The 18,812-nt window shown below is 44.5% G+C and overlaps 1 protein-coding gene across 1 annotated transcript in view; it reads left to right on the top strand.

The window, feature by feature from the left end:
* LOC115815235 (plexin-A1-like) overlaps window positions 1–18,812 on the top strand; it is a 124,873-nt gene that overhangs the window by 62,882 nt on the left and 43,179 nt on the right. Inside the window, exons 8-9 of the mRNA XM_030778193.1 lie at window positions 2,627–2,741; window positions 16,027–16,227. Of these exons, the coding sequence (XP_030634053.1) occupies window positions 2,627–2,741; window positions 16,027–16,227 (316 nt within the window). The remainder of the gene's footprint in view (window positions 1–2,626; window positions 2,742–16,026; window positions 16,228–18,812) is intronic.

The following is an 18,812-nucleotide window of genomic DNA, read 5'->3' as shown; positions in this document are numbered from 1 at the left end:
GGGACAGAATAGCTATTTTAATATGAAAGGATTAAAATTAAAGAGTAAGAGAGCGAAAAAGAAAAGAAAAGAAAGGGAGGGGGAGCTCTACTTCCAGCGTGTGAGGCTTATGCTGATGAAGGATCAAGGAGGCTGATTTAAAAAAGACACCCCCCCCCCCCCACCCCCCATCACTTTGCAGAGCCCCCGGGCAGCAGGGAAGAGAGCTCAGTGTGCAGGCGTTTAATGGGGTGGGGGGGGGGGGGGTTCAGAGGGACCTACTGAAATTAACCCCCTACTTTACCTTCCACAGCGAAGAGAAGAGGGTGAGGTGAGAGAGGAGAGGATGGTTGAGTGGAAGGGGCTTAACTCAGGACTCTGGGTGGGCTGGAAAACTCGTGAATTAAAGCCCAATGCAGAGGGATGAGATTTAAAAACCTTTTCTACTCTTCAGTCATTTTACCTCGCTCTCTGAATGTGGGCAGTAAATGTGAATGTCATGACCCAAAGCAGTGGAGACAAGAACAAATTCTCTCTCTCTTTTTCGGTGTATGTGATACTAAGGTGTTTGTATGTAAAGCCCCTTTCACACATGCACTGCAACCTTAAAATAATCAGGATTCTGGAGGGGCTGTATGTGCGAATAAAAAAGTCCAAATGAGTCGACTCGGATTCTAAACGGATTTTATTCTACCGGTCCCCTCGTACAAACTCTGTTTTCTCTTCGTTTGGGTCCATGTGTGAATAGAGTGGTTTATAATCTGGAGTATGCACAGCAAGCAAGTGGGCGTGTTGATGCCGTTTGTAACATGCGACTGGCGTGAAACCAGAAGAATACAAACATCCGAAGATGAAGAAGAAGGGTCATTTACATGAAGAAGCCAATGAAAATGTCTAACTGAAGAGACGAAGAGATTCGAGAACTTCTGTCGGTAAGGGCTGACGCCGAAATCGCCAGACAAAAGTCAGTAGCCTCGTCTGCTTTTTTCGATTTGTTGTAAACAAAACACTGCGATTTTCGCAGAGTACTTTTTGCGTCATGTCCTGCCTCCTGCCTGCTCTACCAAGGCGCCACCCCCTGTCCAAACCAAACGGAGTCTTTCGAGGATGTGTGAATGTGTCTGACTCGGATTATCTGCTGCTGTGTGCCGCATGTGTGAAAGGGCAACTTTGGACATAATGCGAGCCTGATTCTGTGGTTATAGTCCGTAGTGCATATGTGAAAGAGAACTCAGGCTGTGTGTGTGTGTGTGTGTAAGAGAGGAAATCCTGGATGTGTGTGTGTGTAAGAGAGGAAACCCGTGCTGTCTACCTGGAGAGACTGGGAGTTCCCCATGGGTCACGTTTACGTCTCCTGCCTTCTGGACACTCCCTTAATTCTGTCTCCCACAGAAACCCCACTCCCCAGCCCTGCTCTCTGATTGGCTGCCTTACCAGATTAGACTCCTCTCTGGAGAGGCCAGTATTAACAAGCTGACAAATGGTACCTCTATGGGAGACCAGTCCGCAAAGCCAAACACACACACACACACACAGCCAAAACAAAGCCTTAATACCCTTCATTGGTATGGTTTGATGAAAAGCTCTCTCTCTCTTCCCCTCTCTTTGTGTGCTGTTAGGTTGGATTAGTGAAGCTCTTATTTCCTTAACCACCATTTTTCAGCAGTAAATCGACAGTTTCTCTCGTCGCTTACAGCCGATCGCTCATTAAGAGGATCGGCTGATTAAATTATACGTCAGGCTGCCTCAGTGTCTAAACGATTGCTTAATGTCTGAGGCGAACAAATGGCCAGGCTGGAAATTGATTAATTGAAATGAATCACCGCGTGTTTCTCGGGCCGATTCCTCTCTGATTGTTGCGTTTATGGAGATTAAGGACGTATTACCTGCGTCTGATCAGCGGCATTGTTTTTCATGCTGTCCGTGTGAGATAATGTGGCGTTTCCATATACCTGCCGTTTTCCTCGCACAGGATCGCGGGTGACAGCAGGAGTCTCTTCTTCTCCCCATCTTCCTCTCTCCTCTCTCTCCTCTCACTCTTTAAGCTTCTGTTATTCTCTCTCTTTCCCTCTCTCTCCTCTCACTCTTTAAGCTTCTGTTATTCTCTCTCTTTCCCTCTCTCTCCTCTCTGCCCTGTCATCACTCTATTTCTGTTGGTATAGCCATTAAACCCTCTCTCTCTTAATGAAAGCTCATCTTTGTGCAGGGATGAAAGACCAGCTTCGCACAAAGCTAGGGTTTTGAAAAGATAGAGATGAGAGTGAGGGAGAGGACACAAAAAGGTCAGTGATAGAAAGAGAAAAAAAACACAACAGAAAGAGAGAAGTGACTTTACAGGCTTGTCTCTCGACCCTTTTGGTCTGTGATTCTTTGTTTGTCTAAAGGCACATCTCAGCTCCGAAAGTCTTCATTTTTTGTGTTAGTTGTGTGTATTCCTGCTTTGACTGTTCCACTTGACTCAGTTCTGTGATGTTCCGTTTGACTGGACTATTTCGGTCAGTTCTGTGATGATGTTTTGTTTGACTGAAACTGTCCACTCAAACAAAACAACATCACAGAACTGACCGAAATAGTCCAGTCATTTCTGTTGTTTTGTTTAACTGGACCGTTTTGGTCAGTTCTCTTATGAGTCTCTGTCCATCCACAGGTGCTTGGCGTGTGTAAACGGCTCTTTCCCCTGTCATTGGTGTAAATATCGTCACATGTGCACACAGAATGCCAATGACTGCTCTTTCCAAGAGGGGCGTGTCAACATGTCAGAGGTAAGATATGCATCTAGACACACGCGCGCGCGCGCGCACACACACACACTCACAGATACAAAGTGCCCAGTATGCCGGCTTTGCTGATGTGCAGACACACTCACGCTATCCACAAAACACACATACAGACACACGCGCACAAACACACACACTTACACACCTGCTCACCCATTGTATGCTCAATTCCTGGGAGCGTTATAACAAAAGTAAAGAATGACAAACTAAGTCTAACACTGACCAAAAAACACACCGATGTCCTGGTGTTTAATAGTGGGCACTGGTTTGGCTAGGCGTCCCCAGTACAATAGTTTGCATTCAGTAAAATGTCCACTTAAGTTAGCAAAAACAAGTACATGTGACCACTTTGTATCACACACACACACACACACCGGGAGAAAGCTACAGACACACACTCTGAAGAGTAAAGAATTGTAATATATATGGATGTTGTAATAGCATAAAACTGATGGTGACCACAGAAATAATTGCTTCACATGTCTTAAGCATGTAGTGTTAATGTGGCCAAACCAGAACGCACACACACACACACACACACGCGCGCCTCAGTGGCAGTGTTTAAAGCCGTGAGTGTAAATGAAGGGCTCCAGAGGGATGCTAATTTTGCTGATACTGAGCAGGCTCTAGGTGATATAAGCAGACGCAGCGTGTGAGTGTGTGTTATTGTTTGGCACGCAGCAGGTACTATTCCCTTATCTCTTTGGCTTAGTATGTGTCTCCTGATTGGCTGTTTTATATGCATGGCTGTTGTTAACTAGTCAGACAGAAGAAAAACCCTTTTATCCATTTTTTTTTGGGGTGGGGGGTGTTCTCCTGCTGGCGTTGTTTAAACCCTGATTGCATGACATGCGAGGGCCTTCACAACCAAGCATACACACACACACACACACACACACACACACACACACAGGCAGACACCCGCTCACTCGTTTAACCACACAAAATGACACACACTGAAGAGCAGGATCAAGCAGACAAACTGAGCTATAAACACACCCATACACACACACACACACACAGAACAAAACATCACACAATCAATGCTGAACAAATCAAGAAACACTTTTCACACACACGCACGCACGCACACGCACACACACACACACACACGGGTAGTAAGTGGCTGTATGGTGATGAGAGTGGAGATGGAGAGGCAGAGGTCTGGGGTATTTTGACATTTTGTAGATTAATGTTCTGTCAGAGCAGAGAGAGCTCGCCTGTGTCATCACACAGAAGGTACACTGGCCACATGCTCCCCAAGTTAATCCATCATACACACACACACACTCGCTCTCTCACACCCTCACATACTGACACAGTCACACGCACACACACACGCGCACACACACACACACTTGTCATCTTGGGCCCCTGCTGTGATTTCCATTTGTTCCAGTCCTCGCGGCGACAGAGTCAAACTGATTCCCATTGGCCACAGTCTCCATAACCCCTCCCTCCCTAATCCCCAGTGAACATGTGTTAGCTTTAATGATCGGGAAGGGGTGTGTGTGTGTGTGTGTGTGTGTGTGAATACATAAATCAAATTGCAAACTCAGGGCAGTCAAGGCATAATTAAAAGAATGATATAAAATCCTAAGCATGCTAATAATGTGTGTTATAAACATACTTATTAAAAAAAATCACTGTGTATATGGTAAATGACGTCAGTATAAAAAAAAGAAAAGAAAAACCCAAAGAAAAAAAAAGAGGTCACGTATGATTTAAACAGGCTTAGTCACGTGTATTATGGATTCAGGGACGTTTTATCCAGCATATGAAAAATCACTCATGTCTTGGCTGTCTCTGCATATCTCTGGCCTTCAGTCTGCCTTTTACCACTCTCAGGGCTTTACTCGCACGGAAGATGCATGCTAGACAAACCACGAAAAGGTGTGTGTGCTTGTTTGTTTATTTGTTTTTCACTCTTCATTTTGATAAATGCTCTTTAAATGGATCTATGTGGGAACCTCCTCACAAGTATGTTTGTCAATGTCCTGCCCACGCCCTCAAACCCCCCCCCCCCCTCCTCTGGTTACCTTGACAACTCAGAAGGCTCCCTATCAACAAAGAGTAGAGTAGGCTGTGTGCTATGGCCTCTTTTCTGATTGGTTGAGATGAACCTTCTTCATCGCTGGACCTTGGCACTGCCAGAGAAATGTGGGTGGGGTGAAATGAGAAGATGAAATGCGTTTTTTTTTAAAGAGTATTTGCACAGGAGAATGAGAAAAATAGGTGGAAAAAGTCAGGCGGTCACCGGTTGTAATGAATGACATTTAGAAATCAAATTTTCATAAATCAACACGCAACCAACAGTTAGCATCACAGAGAGGAGATTGACAGGTGGCATGACAGAAAGCGAGAGAGAGAATAATCACAGACTGTTGTCTTTCCATGCTCTGTGTTGTATGTTTCTAAGCCTGACTGGTTGGTGTTTTTGCCTGAGACCGGAACCTTCTCCCTCATCTGAGAGATCCAACATTTTGTGACTATCCCTCTCTCTGTCGTTTTTAACGTGGCCTTGAAAGCCAATTCTTTTGTGATTTCTTTTGAAAATGCTTTCAAGAATAATATCTGCCATGTTGGTTTTGAAATGAAAATAGCAGCTAGGACTGTTTGTACACAAAGCAATGAGTGGGTCAGTCAACAGGACAATGAGTGTGCCGCGTAACCGTGTTTCACTGAGAAGAGAGAGTGAACTCCACTCTGGATGTTCTTGACTTCTCTGCCTTCTGACGCACCAACAAAAAACTTACTCTGAATGTTCTGGAACATGCCCCCCCCCCCCCTCCCCCGCACACTGGATAGAAAAACTCGTAAATTACCCACTGGAAAAGAGATATTTTACTGTTTTTCTGGGTTGATTGGGGATTTTGTGAAGTCATGCAGTTAGTCTTCTGAAAAGACACGGCCATGTATTGTTTTATTGTTACTGGGTTTTTTTTTCATTCGCTGAAAGAGAGAAGGGGAGGGACAGAGGTGGAGTGGAGTGAGTGAGGCTGTGTGTAAAGGTATAAAGCCTATGTGTGGAGTATAACACAGCTGGTCTGGAGTGTGTGACAGACGTGTGAGCCATAAACCCCTGGCATGGTTTGTTTACGCTGGCAATGAGACGAGTAAGGCACTGCCAATGCACACACACATATGCGCACACGTACACACACACACACACACACACACACACACACACACACACACTCTTTTACCCTGTACACAGGCATATGAATACACTCACATGCTGTAGATAAGTTTCTGAAAACACACACACATCCGGCTGTGTGTGTGTGTGTGTGGGTGTGGAGTAGAATGAAGGGAAGGAGAAATGAAGAGAGGGATGATACCCCCTGTGGAGATGTGTGTGTGAGTGTGTCTCAGTCTTATCTGAGAGAAGCAGAACTGACACAGAAGGGCCAGAGGGCAGGCAGGCAAAAAGAGCAGGATGGAGGATGGGTGGAGAGAAGGATAGGTGGATGGGCAGAGCAGGATGGAGGATGGGTGGAGAGAAGGATAGGTGGATGGGCAGAGTGCGTCACTTTCTTCCTCCTCGTGTGTGCATCTACAAGGAGTGTCTTCTTTTTCTCTACATTCCCCTTTCTTTCCCTCTCTCCTGTGCTTTCCCAGGTCCTGCCTACATTCTTCTCCTCTCCTCTCCTCTCCTCTCCTCCTTTGTCCTGTTGTGTCCTCATACACCACACTCTTCAGTCTCATTAAGTTCGTTATTCCTCTCGTCCATAATCATTAAATCTGCGTCTGTTTTAACAATAAGAGAACAATGATTTCCAGCACAGATTTGTCTTATTATGGCTAATTAAGCACTTCATCAAAATGACAGGTACATACCTCTCTTTCTTTCTCTTTCTCTGTCTCTGTCTCTCTCTCTCTCTCTCTCTCACTGTCAGAGAGAGAGAGAGAGAGAGAGAGAAGAGGGGAAAAAGGGGAAAAGCAGAGAGAGAGAGAAGAGGGGAAAAAGGGGAAAAGCAGAGAGAGAGAAAAGAGGGGGAAAAAGGGGAAAAGCAGAGAGAGAGAGAGAGACAAGAGGGGAAAAAGGGGAAAAGCAGAGAGAGAGAGAGAAGAGGGGAAAAGCAGAGAGAGAGAGAAGAGGGGAAAAAGGGGGAAAGCAGAGAGAGAGAGAGAGAGAAGAGGGGGAAGAGGGGAAAAGCAGAGAGAGAGAAGAGACGATGCTACACCCACGTTCCTCTCTTCCCTTTGGAATCTCTGCCTTTTTTTCCAGAGCTCACAAGACTACAGAGAGAAGGCGAAAAGCCCTAATCGAGTCCAGATGTGAGCATGGACTGAGCAAAAACAACTCGGTTTACATTATTGCTCTGACGACATTTATTTTCCAAATGTTCTGGCTTAAGTCTGGCCTGTACCAGAGGGACGAAGACACAAGAGAGGGAGAGAGCGAGAAGAGAAGAGGAGTATGAAAGTCGCTGTTAAGAAAGCTCTTTGCTCTAAGCCATTTGGACTGTGACCATTCTTACAAATGCTGAACACGGTATAGAATGGGGTGAAGAGGGCAATGTCTGGTGGATAGGGAAGAAAAACATACCAGAGCATTCATCCACCCCTAATGTAGCTGGTTGGACCAGAACCAGAACATAACAGTTTGCTGACAATCCCTTCCCCCGCTGTGGAGTGATTTACACCACGTGAAGGTCATAAGACTGCAAAACAAGTACTGAGAATGTTCCGGAGCATTCCAGAACATTCCGACTCGAGGGGGCAGGAGGAGTGTGCTTTAGCGAAGATCTAATCACCAGAATTGGAACTTAATAATGTCCATTTTCACAAGGTCTCCTTTCAATTTGCACATTCTCTTCCTTCGCTTCCAGTGAGATCGGAAAGTGCCACCCTGACCCGGGTTTTTCCACACGTCTCTGCTCTCATGGACAGGAGAGAGGACTGGTAGAGTGGGATGATAAAGCACTCCTGGAGCATACACACTCGCCGCTGATCTGAATCTGTGCTGTGAAAGCACCCGTCTCAGCTTTTGTGTTTTCTCTTCTGTCTGTCTTTTATCTCGTTTCTTCTCCCCATCACTCTCTTCCTGTAATCATGCAGTCATTCCCAGAGGAGTTTTCTCTCTCTCTCTCTCTCTCTCTCCCTCTCCCTCTCCCTCTCTCTCTCTTTCTCTGTCTGCCCACCTCTTTCCTGAAACTACAAAAGGGAGTAAGTGTGAGAGAGAGAGAGAAAGGGAGCAAAAGATGGACAGAAATCAGAAATGGAGATGAAAAACAATGCAGGGAGGAGTGAAAAGAGGAAAAAACAGATGTGAGAACTGGGAATGGGAGAAAATTTAAAAAAAAAGAAGAAAAGAAAAGAAAAAATGTTGGGAAGAACTAGGTGGACAAACCACAAATTAACGGAGCTGTCTTAGTGTTTCTGGACAACAGTGGTTGTCATGGCAGCTGATCTCCACCGTATTGCAACCATCTTGTCTCAGCCTCCAATCAGGCCTTCACATGACCTGTCATGTCATTCTTGATTCTCTCTCCTCTTCCCATGATGCCTTTCTCCCAGAGCATTTTCTCTCTACCAGTTTACCCAGTAGGGACTGGGTGTTTGTAGACATTCCAATAAACAAGGTCAATATCACACCCATTCAGAGGGAAGAACTGCTTCACTGAGGTCTCCTACAGCTCTGCTTTTGTACACACACACACACACACACACACACACACATATATATATATAGGGAGGGAGACAGTGTAGACCTGACCTTCTGTCTTCTCCTTCCCCCTCCATTCCTCTCTTCTTCTGTCGATTGCTCACAGTTCATCGTGTCCGTTCTCTCGCCCTCGCCCTCTCTCTCTCTCTCTCTCTCTCTCTCTCTCTCTCTCTTTATCTCTCACTTGCTCTCTCTTTCACTCTCTCAGTGCAGTGGATATTTTGGGTGACAGACTATCTCCAATCCTCAGGTTTAATTATTCAAAGTGGATTAAATCTGCACTTCCAGCTGCCTGGGCTCCTTACCTAATGGACACCAGCAATGAATACTGCATCTCAGAGACAGAGAGAGAGAGAGAGAATTGAATTGATGAATTACATTGTATCAGTCTGATTGTGTGCCTTTCTCTCTCTCTCTCTCTCTGGTTGTTAGTCACATGATGGGTGTGGTGAGGATGGGGATCGGTCCATAGCTTTTTTGGTATGAGTTCTGTCATTGTGACCAGGCGTGTGTCTGAGTTATTAATAGCGTAACTGTGTCATCAGGAGGCATTTCCATTTGAACGCTGTTATTAAATTAGTGGAGTCATATCTGGGGCCTGGCGCCCAATCGTCACATTAAACATTTGTGCTTTGGCTCATTACGCTGATTTACCCCTATCACTTCCCACCGCTGCTTAATTGTCTAAAACTTTGGGCCGTAATTTTGTAGGTATGGTGGTAAGGTGTGGATAATTAGGTTTGAGCCGTTCGTTTGTGACGTGGTAAATGTCTGATTGTGTTACCTGAATGAATATACCAGCTTTCTCCTCATGTCTGACAGTTTCTGCATTGGGGTGTCTTTAAGCAGTGGGCAGTAGTTTTTGGGTTTTGGGCTATAGTTTGTAACCATGGGGGATGTTGCAGTGTGTAAAGACTGGGTCTTAGTTTAACGATATACTCTGTCCCTCGTGGTTTAAAAGATACATTTATTTTCTTGCCTGTCATACATGCCAAGTTTTTAGTTTCTCCTTTCTCTTTTCAGCTCTTTCTTAGGACTTTTCTCTCTGTCTCTCTCTCTCTCTCTCTCTCTCTCTCTCTGAGGAGGTCCCAGCTTAATGAGCTTGTCTCAGCTGTTCTATCAAAGAGAACATGCCAGAAATAACACAAAGAGGGAGGAGAGAAAAAGAACGCACAAAAAGAAGCGAGTTCCTGGACGCTTTTTGTTTTTTCCTTCATTCATTTTCCTCAGAACCAGTCTTGTGTTATTACCATCTGTTAAGCTGACAGGTAGCTCTGTGTCTTTTCTTGGATATGACATCCACTGTGGACAGCGTGTGTGTGTGTAAATGTGCGTGTGTAAATGTGCGTGTGTAAATGTGCGTGTGTAAATGTGCGTGTGTCTGTGCGTGTGTGTTCCTGACAGGTCAGACAGTGCCTTGTCTCTGACTCTAATGTGTATAGTACAGAGTTTGATGACATCTTATGAGGCCTTGTTTGTCTGTGTGTGTCTCTCTGTGTGTGTGTGTATGTGTCTGTGTGTGTGTGTGTCTGTATGTGTTGCTGGCCTCAGCAGTAATTCTGTCAGCTGTGTTAAGGGTGTTTGCCAGGGTGGACTAGACCCTACATACACCTAAGTCTCAGCCAGAACTGGGAATCAACTGCCTCTCTGTCCTGTTCACTACCATTAATCATTCTGAGACATCTGAGCAGGGCTGGGCTTTCAGGTTTGCACTAGGCTGATGGTGTGTGTGTGGGGCCGTGCTTTAAACACATACATTTAAATTCAGGATTAGTGCTGCTCCTCTCCTCTTCTCTCCTCTCCTCTCCTCTCCTCTCCTCTCCTCTCCTCTCTCTTCCTCTGCTCCCTTTAGACTGGAGACACTTTGTTGTCAGAGATCTTTTAACATGTCAGATGTTTGGCCTCCCAGATAATCTAATGTCTTAATTTTCTTTCTTTCTCTCTCTCTCTCTTTCTCTTTCTCTCTGTCTCTCTTCTACTTTTCTTTTTTTGATGTTCTCTCTGTCTGTGTTATCTTATCTAAATTCCACACATCAGTTGTAAAAATTAATTATGGATGGGTGTATGCTTTAGAGTCATCAGCGTCCAAGCAGATGCTGTTTTATAAATGCATAATGTTTTTCTTTTCTCTCCTAAAAGGTTTTTCTTTTTTCTTCTTTTTTTTTTTAAATACCTTCTCCTCAGACAGTCTTCAAGTCCTGTTGTTCTATTCCTGCATTATTACTGGACTTGAACAGCAGTAAGAAGTTCAGCTCTCTCTGTCTGTCTCTCTCTCTCTCTCTCTCTGTCTCTCTCTCTCTCTCTCTCTCTCTCTCTCTGTCTGTCTCTCTCTCTCTCTGTCTGTCTCTCACTCTCTCTCTCTCAAACACGCTTGTCCATCTGTGTGAACAGCCCTACTTGACCCAAAACATTCTTATGTAAACCTACACACTCACACATACAGTTTCATACACACACACTCTCAAACACACTCAAACTCACACACAGACAGTGTTGTCACCGTATGATGTTGGAGATGAGATGATAGTGTTCTCATCTGATCTGAGCTGTTGACACATTTTTGGAATGTCATTTGGTATAAACCTACATCACTGTCTTATTTTCCTCCAGCCTGTTTTTCCCTCTCTTATTAGTTTGTCTCCAGTGATCATTCAGAGAAGATGCTTTGTTGTGTTGCGTTGTGTTGCACGTATGTGTGTGTGTGTGTGTGTGTACGTGTGTTTGGTAGAGAAAACAGTTACACAGAGACAGTCCCTCTGATTTTATCTACTTTGTGTTAGTGGATTTGAGAAGTCAAGACCTTTGAAACTTTAAGATGTTTTAAATGTCAGGTGTTAAGACCGCGTATTAAAACTGTTTGAGAGTACCGCAGTGGTCACCAGTGACCAAGGGCTATGTGGCTGCCAGGTAACAGTCAATTCAGTGGGCAGAATGATAACCATATCTGTTTTTACTGTGTTGTGATCAAACCGAACATCCATTCACATACAGTTCCGTGTCTCTCTCTTTGACACACACACACACACATGTGCACACAGCGCTGGATTTGAAGTGTCTGACTGGAGAATAGCAAAAGGAACCTTAGTAGCAGAATGAAAAATAAACTCCATCTATTTAACATCAAAGCAAAGCCCTGTGGATAGAGCAGAGACATTCTCATAACCTACACTGTACACCCCCCCCCCACACACACACACTCACTTTTCACTCCTAACCCATTCTCATAACCTACACTGTACATCCCCCCCCCCACACACACACACTCACTTTTCACTCCTAACCCATTCTCATAACCTACACTGTACACCCCCCCCCACACACACACACTCACTTTTCACTCCTAACCCATTCTCATAACCTACACTGTACACCCCCCCCCCCCCCAATCTCCACTCCCAACCCATTCTCACAATCTGTCGCAAATGAATGATGTTCTTTCACTTTACTCTCTCCATTTTTCCCTTTTCTCTCTCTCTCTCTCTCTGTCTCTATCTCTCTCTATAAGCTGGCCGGCAGGTCCCTTGGCCCTAGAGGGATGTGTGAGCAGCTGGTTTTAGACTGCGTTTGATGTTCTGACTGTAATAATGCAGTATTACAGATAGATTTGACAGGAAAATGTCATTAAGGAGATGGAGTGTCAGATACAGCTCTGTGCCTTCCTACCCAAACAGTCAACATTTAGCGCTCTCAAGTGTTACCTAAACATCATCAAATCCCTAAAACACTCAGACACAGAGAGAGGGAGAAAGCATGTAGATGTGACTGCAGTAGAGACAGAGAGAAAGCATGTAGATGTGATTGCAGTAGAGAGAGAGAGAGAGAGAGAGAGAGAGAGAGAGAGAAGCATGTAGATGTGATTGCAGTAGAAAGAGAGAGAGAGAGGAGCATGTAGATGTGATTGTAGTAGCGTGAGAGAGAGAGAGAGAGAGAGAAAGCGAAAGCATGTAGATGTGATTGCAGTAGAGAGAGAGAGAGACAAAGAGAGAGAGAGAGAGAGAGGAGCATGTAGATGTGATTGCAGTAGAGAGAGAGAAGCATGTAGATGTGATTGTAGTAGAGTGAGAGAGAGAGAGAGAGAGAGAAAGCATGTAGATGTGATTGTAGTAGAGAGAGAGGGAGAGAGAGAGAGATACCCCCTTTTCCACTGCCGCGGTGCCGGTGCCTATTCGAGCACCGGGGCCACGCTTTTCCACTGACAAAATACTGGTGCCGGAGCCAAAAAGATGGCACCGGCACGGCACCACAGAATTGCTGGTCCCAGAAGTTGGAACCGCTGACGTCAGAGGCTATAAAAATAAAAACCACGCGAGAACCAATCAGTTCAGCGTTTGATGTGTTTGGTACGTGACGTTCCCTAGAGAGGCGGGAGTAACAAAAAACATCTGACCAAGTAGCGGTAGGCTAAAGGATATTTGTAGCATGAAAATATGTATATGATTAAAAGATGTATGAGCAACAATTTGTGTCTACATCAATGAACATAGTCGGACCCAGAGTGGTAGAAAAAGACACTCTCACTCTCTCGGCTCTGGCTGGTGCAAATAAACCACTGCAGACCTTCATTTAAACACTCGTTTTAACTTTTGAGCTAGGTGACAGACTTACTATTTTCATGAATTTTGCCACCAGAGCGAAAAGTTATAGGACAAAATTCGTGAGGTGTTTCGCTGTGTTGAAGCCTAGCGTAAAAGTAAATTTATAAAAAGCAAGCAGATGCGTTCTGTCTGACATTATTTTTTCCCCACGGAAATTACCCAAACTTTCGCTATGTAGCGTTCAGTTCCCAAACCAGTGGAAATGCAGGCCGGTGGCTCCGCACCGGCACCGGCACCGGCACCGTCCTAGTGGAAAAGAGCTAAGAGAGAGAGAGAAGCATGTAGATGTGATTGTAGTAGAGAGAGGGAATGGTTGGTTTGGTTGTAGTAGAGAGAGAGAGAGAGAGAGAGAGAGAGAGTGAGAGAGAGAGAGAGAGAGAGAGAAGCATGTTGATGTGATTGTAGTAGTAGAGAGAGAGAGAGAGAAGCATGTAGATGTGATTGTAGTAGAGAGAGAGAGAGAGAAGCATGTAGATGTGATTGTAGTAGAGAGAGAGAGAAGCATGTAGATGTGATTGTAGTAGAGAGAGAGAGAGAGAGAGAGAAGCATGTAGATGTGATTGTAGTAGAGAGAGAGAGAGAGAGAGAGAGAGAGAGAGAGAGAGAAGCATGTAGATGTGATTGTAATAGAGAGAGAGAGAGGAGCATGACGATGTGATTGCAGTAGCAGTGTCAGTGGCTTCAGACTTCAGAGACTCAAGACTCAGCTCAGGGGTTCCTTGTTATTATTTTTGTTGTTTGTTTTTATTTTTCACTTCCGCCAAGAAGGTTATGCTTTCGGTGCGGTTTGTTGGTTTGTTTGTTGATTTGCCGGTCTGTTTGTCAGCGGGATTACGGAAAAACTACTGGGTAGATTTTCATGAAACTTGGTGGAAGGGTGTAGCTTGGGCCAAGGAAGAATCCATTAAATTTTGGAGTGGATCTGAGCCATGGGGTGGATCCACGTATTATTTTCCACTTTCATTAACGTTGCGAGACTTGACAAAGATGAACTGAATTTGTCACACATGCGCTAACCGGTCGTAATTACAGTTAATGGTGTGCTGCCACTAAACATACAACAAAACATAACAGCCACCTCAAACATCACTGTAGAAACAAGTGCAGCAGGTATGTAAGAAAAAGGCAATGTCTAAATTATCCTAATTGTTTTTTCCAAGTTGAGATGACCAAAATAAGCCTTTTTAAAGGTTGTTGTGGGCTTTCATAACACGTGCATAATCGCTAATCGTTTCTTACATTAAATTAGCTTTCACAATCATACATTAGGATTTTTTTGGTTCTAATGGTTTTGGAAATATGTCCAGATATATATAGTGGTTGCGGCTGCAGATTTGAATGTCATAGAAGAGTGGACTATTGGCCTTGGTGGAGGTCTGCGCTCTCCCAGTGCCCTTCTAGTTTTCCTTTTGTTTTTGACACATTATCTCCTCGCAGGAGTCTGTGGGCAATTTGCTACCTCCACTGTCAAAGATGGAACCATATGCAAAACACTGTTCTCCTTACTTCTGCTCTCTCTCTATCTCGCGCTCTCTCTCTCTCTCTCTCTGTCTCTCTCACTCTCTCTGTCTCTCTCACTCTCTCTCTCTCTCCTCCACCCCCCCCCCCTCTCAGTTCTCAGTAGTGAAGTTCTCTGTCATGCCCATGGTCTGTGTTTTCACTTTTTAATCCATTATCTGCCATCAATCACGCCCTAATCTGCCAGAGCTCGGCAATGTAAGCCAATCAGCAAACACACAGATGACTGAATAAGCCAATCGGCAAACACACAGATGACTGTATAAGACAATCGGCAAACACACAGATGACTGTATAAGCTAATCGGCAAACACACAGATGTTTGTTGGCTTAGGGCGAAACTGTTGCTTTGTGGGTTCACTGTTAAACTGAGGTGAATCCACTGGATTCAGTGCAGCCGTGTTTGTGGAGTTATTTGTATGTGTCTGTGTGTGTGTGTGTGTTTGTGTGTGAGGCCAGATTTGCCCCATTACTTTGGTTTGTGTCAAGCAACATTTCAAGCAACGTCTCAACCCTTCTCTGACACACCTTTTATGTCTTCAGTCCTGTTCAATATAACACACTCACATGTATATGTGTGTGTGTGTGTGTGTGTGTGTGTATATATGTGTGTGTGTGTGTGCACACACGTGTTTATTTATATACACATTATGTTTCTCCATTTTCTCTCTGTGTTACACCCACTTTTGGAATCGCTGACATCAAGAAATAATTTCTTCAGGTTTTCGTTTGCAGTGCATTGAACAGTTGTGGATTTCATTTTATTTTATTTGTATTTTATTTGTCTACCTATTTAATTATCCTGTCCTGAGCATGCATGATGACAGTATAGCAAGAAACTTCAATCTTTCTCTGTCTGTCTGTCCCTCTCTCTCTCTCTGGTGTGCTGGGCAGAGTGATTTCAGTGGTGAACAGGGACAGTTCCACCCACTGCTCATTAGCTCTTATATTGCTGTCTGTGTTTAGTTGGCTCAGCACAGCCTGCTCTACTGCCAAAATGGCCATAATGGCTTCATTTAGATATTTATCCCCTACCCCCTCAAAACACGTGCGCACACACATACACACACATACACACACACACACACACACACACACTTGTAAGAGTGGTGAGCCAGTACATGGGCTGTGTCCAGATGAAGTAATTCCGGGACTCATCTCTTTGTCAGATTGTTGTGAACCAAGACCAACTCCACCCTCTAGGAAATGAGATCCTTTTAAATGACTCATTTCTCAAGGTTTTAATCAGTTAAACATTTTTATTCCTGTTTTTTTTTTTTCACCTTGGTCAGAGGTCCTGTTTTGTACACATGGAGGTTTCCTTCCTCAACCGTCTCTCAGTCTTGTCAGAGTCAGTTCATCTGTTCATTTGTCACCAAATTATCAAAAGAGCAAAGTGTTTCCTGGAAGAAAAAAAACAAAAAACAGAGAAACCTTATGTCTCTCTCTCTCTCTCTCTCTCTCTCTCTCTCTCTCTCTCTCTCAGGAGTGCCCTCAGATTCTGTCCTCTACCCAGATCTACATCCCGGTGGGGGTGACCAAGCCCATCACGCTGGCAGCCCGGAACCTTCCGCAGCCCCAGTCTGGCCAGAGGAACTATGAGTGCATCTTTCACATCCAGGGAGAGATCCTCAGTGTCACAGCTCTCCGATTCAACAGCTCCAGCATCCAGTGCCAGAAGACCACTGTAAGTACTGGCACAGGCATACACACACACACACGTACACACGTGCTCACACACGCATGTGTACACACTCACGCACTTTCTCACACACACCTGCAGCAAACATGGTCACACATGCACACACATGCTCACATACACACATACATGCTCACACACATGCTCACACATTCGCACCCACACGTGCAAACGCTCATGCACACAGACGGACGTTCACATGCACACTCATGTACACACACGCGCAAACATGGTCACACACACACACACACACACACACACACACACACAGTGCCACTATTGCAAGACCCAGTAGCACCAGTATAGAAGTAAAACCATAGTGAATACAGGCATATGCATACACACACACATGCATACACACACACATGCTTACACACATTCACACACACTCTTCTCATTGTAGAGTACTATTCAGTAACAATACTGTCACTGAATGTAGCTCAGCCTGATCCTCACACATGGTCCTCCTAAAGGGAAGACCCAGCACTCTGTGTTAAGGGTCATTATGATTGACACATTCTGTCAACTGGATTTGAATGTACTTCCTATAAGTCTCTGTGAATAAAGATGCAAAAATACCAAATGGGGAAAAAACACAACTGCAACTGATCAAGCATATGTAACATCTCAGATTACTATGGTACTATGGGAATTTAAGAAGATCGTTAATTACTGGCAGGAAAACAGACATACAGGATGTATGTGTGTGTCTCTCTCTCTCTCTCTGTCTGTTTAAATCCATATTGCTGAGGTGACGTGGTTAAGTCATTTGACCCTGGTGTGTTTTGCTGGTTCCTGTAAATGGGGTCATATTGAAGTGACTGAGTGAGGCAGGAGGTTGTTATTGCTCTGATAGATCTGAATGCCACAGCCCAGGGAAGGTTAACCTATCATTACAGCACTCAATACACTCCACAGCTCAGAGTCAACACATTAGCATAGAGGCTTTGAAATGATGATGATGATGATGACGATGACAACGACGATGACGATGATGATGATGATGACCTTGCTGGTGGAATGTGGGAAGATCAAATCCCAAGAGATTACACTGTTGGGTCCTCAAGTTTTTCTTATCAAGGTCCTGTTCATTAGAAGTGTAATGTCCATCTTCATTTTAATCATGGTAACTGGGAGAGCTCGTTTAAGCTTGTGTGTGTGTGTGTGTGTGTGCTTGTGTGTATTATTGTGTGTGTGTGTGTGTGTGTGTGTGTGTGTCTGTGTGTGTGTGTGTGTCTGTGAGTGTGTTAGTGTGCCCGTGAGTGTGTGTTTGGCGTTGCGCTTCACTGGGGCTGAAAATATGAAGAGGAAGAACACATTGCATTTGAGGATTGATCATGTTTTCCCTCTCTCTCTCTCTCTGGTTTGCATTATGATGGATGGTGTGTCATTTTGTGAATGTGTGCGTGTAAGCTGAAGGGGCATGTGGGTAGGTAGGTTGTGTGTGTGTGTGTGTAAGGCAAGAGTATGTGGTGGAGAGGAGTACAAGCCCCTCCTCTTGTTCAGCGCCTGTAAAGCCTTCGTGCTCTCTCCTCCTCCCTCTGAGATCAGCCGCTCTCTCTGTCACCTCCAAAACCTGCGCCTGTTTTCTCTCCCCCTGCTCTACTTTACAACAACAAAAAAAAAAAAGAAAGAAAGAAAGAAAGAAGAACCCTGCAGACCGTGCTGTGAGGCTGCAGGCCCCAGAACTGATATCATTAGGGCTAAAATCTGCCTTTGTGTGCAGTCCAAACATGTATTCACCCGGACAGTATGTGATTCAACATCACTCCTTGCTCCGCCTGAAGAAATGTGTGTACTGGTGTCACAGAGGGAAAGAAGCAGAAAGAGAAGAAGGATATCACAGCAATTCGTTTAAGCATGTCTGAGCTGCATCCAAACCCTGTTTCTCACGCAACGTTTGAGTCTGTGTTTGATTACTCTTCCCTGATTAAACCACTGTCATAAGGAAATGATATGTGACAGACAAACACAAGTTGGGTGTGAGGGGAAAACATCCTTGTTTACATAGATGATATTTCTGTAGCTTCATATTAGTAGTGCAGAGTAATGTGGTGTTGGTGGAGTTGTGGGTTAAGTAATGGAGTAATATGGTGTTAGTGGAGTTGTAGGTTAAGTAATCGAGTGATGTGGTGTTATTGGACTTGTGGTTTAAGTAATAGAGTAATATGGTGTTACTGGACTTGTGGTTTAAGTAATAGAGTAATGTGGTGTTACTAGAGTTGTGGTTTAAGTAATAGAGTAATGTGGTGTTACTAGAGCTGTGGTTTAAGTAATAGAGTAATGTGGTGTTACTAGAGCTGTGGGGTAACTGAATTTGCTGTGTGTGATCAGTTGATTCAAACTGATTAAACACCTTCTCCACAGAGAAGGAGAATGACACAAATCTGTAAAATTGACTCTGTCATTTGCAGGTTGGGAGTCTCTCCATATGACGCACTACATATGTACAACAGCAGTCTAATCCTTTTTATGCACACTAGATTACATTATCTCTCAGCGTCTGTGTGTGCGTGTGTGTGTGCGTGTGTGTGCATGTGCCTGCACACGTTCGTGTGTATATGTGGTTGTAG

The sequence above is a fragment of the Chanos chanos genome, chromosome 6, assembly GCF_902362185.1.
Source record: "Chanos chanos chromosome 6, fChaCha1.1, whole genome shotgun sequence".
Taxonomy (NCBI): Eukaryota; Metazoa; Chordata; class Actinopteri; order Gonorynchiformes; family Chanidae; genus Chanos; species Chanos chanos.
The sequence above is the reverse complement of the archived record's forward strand: the minus strand, read 5'-3'. Positions and strand labels throughout refer to the sequence as shown.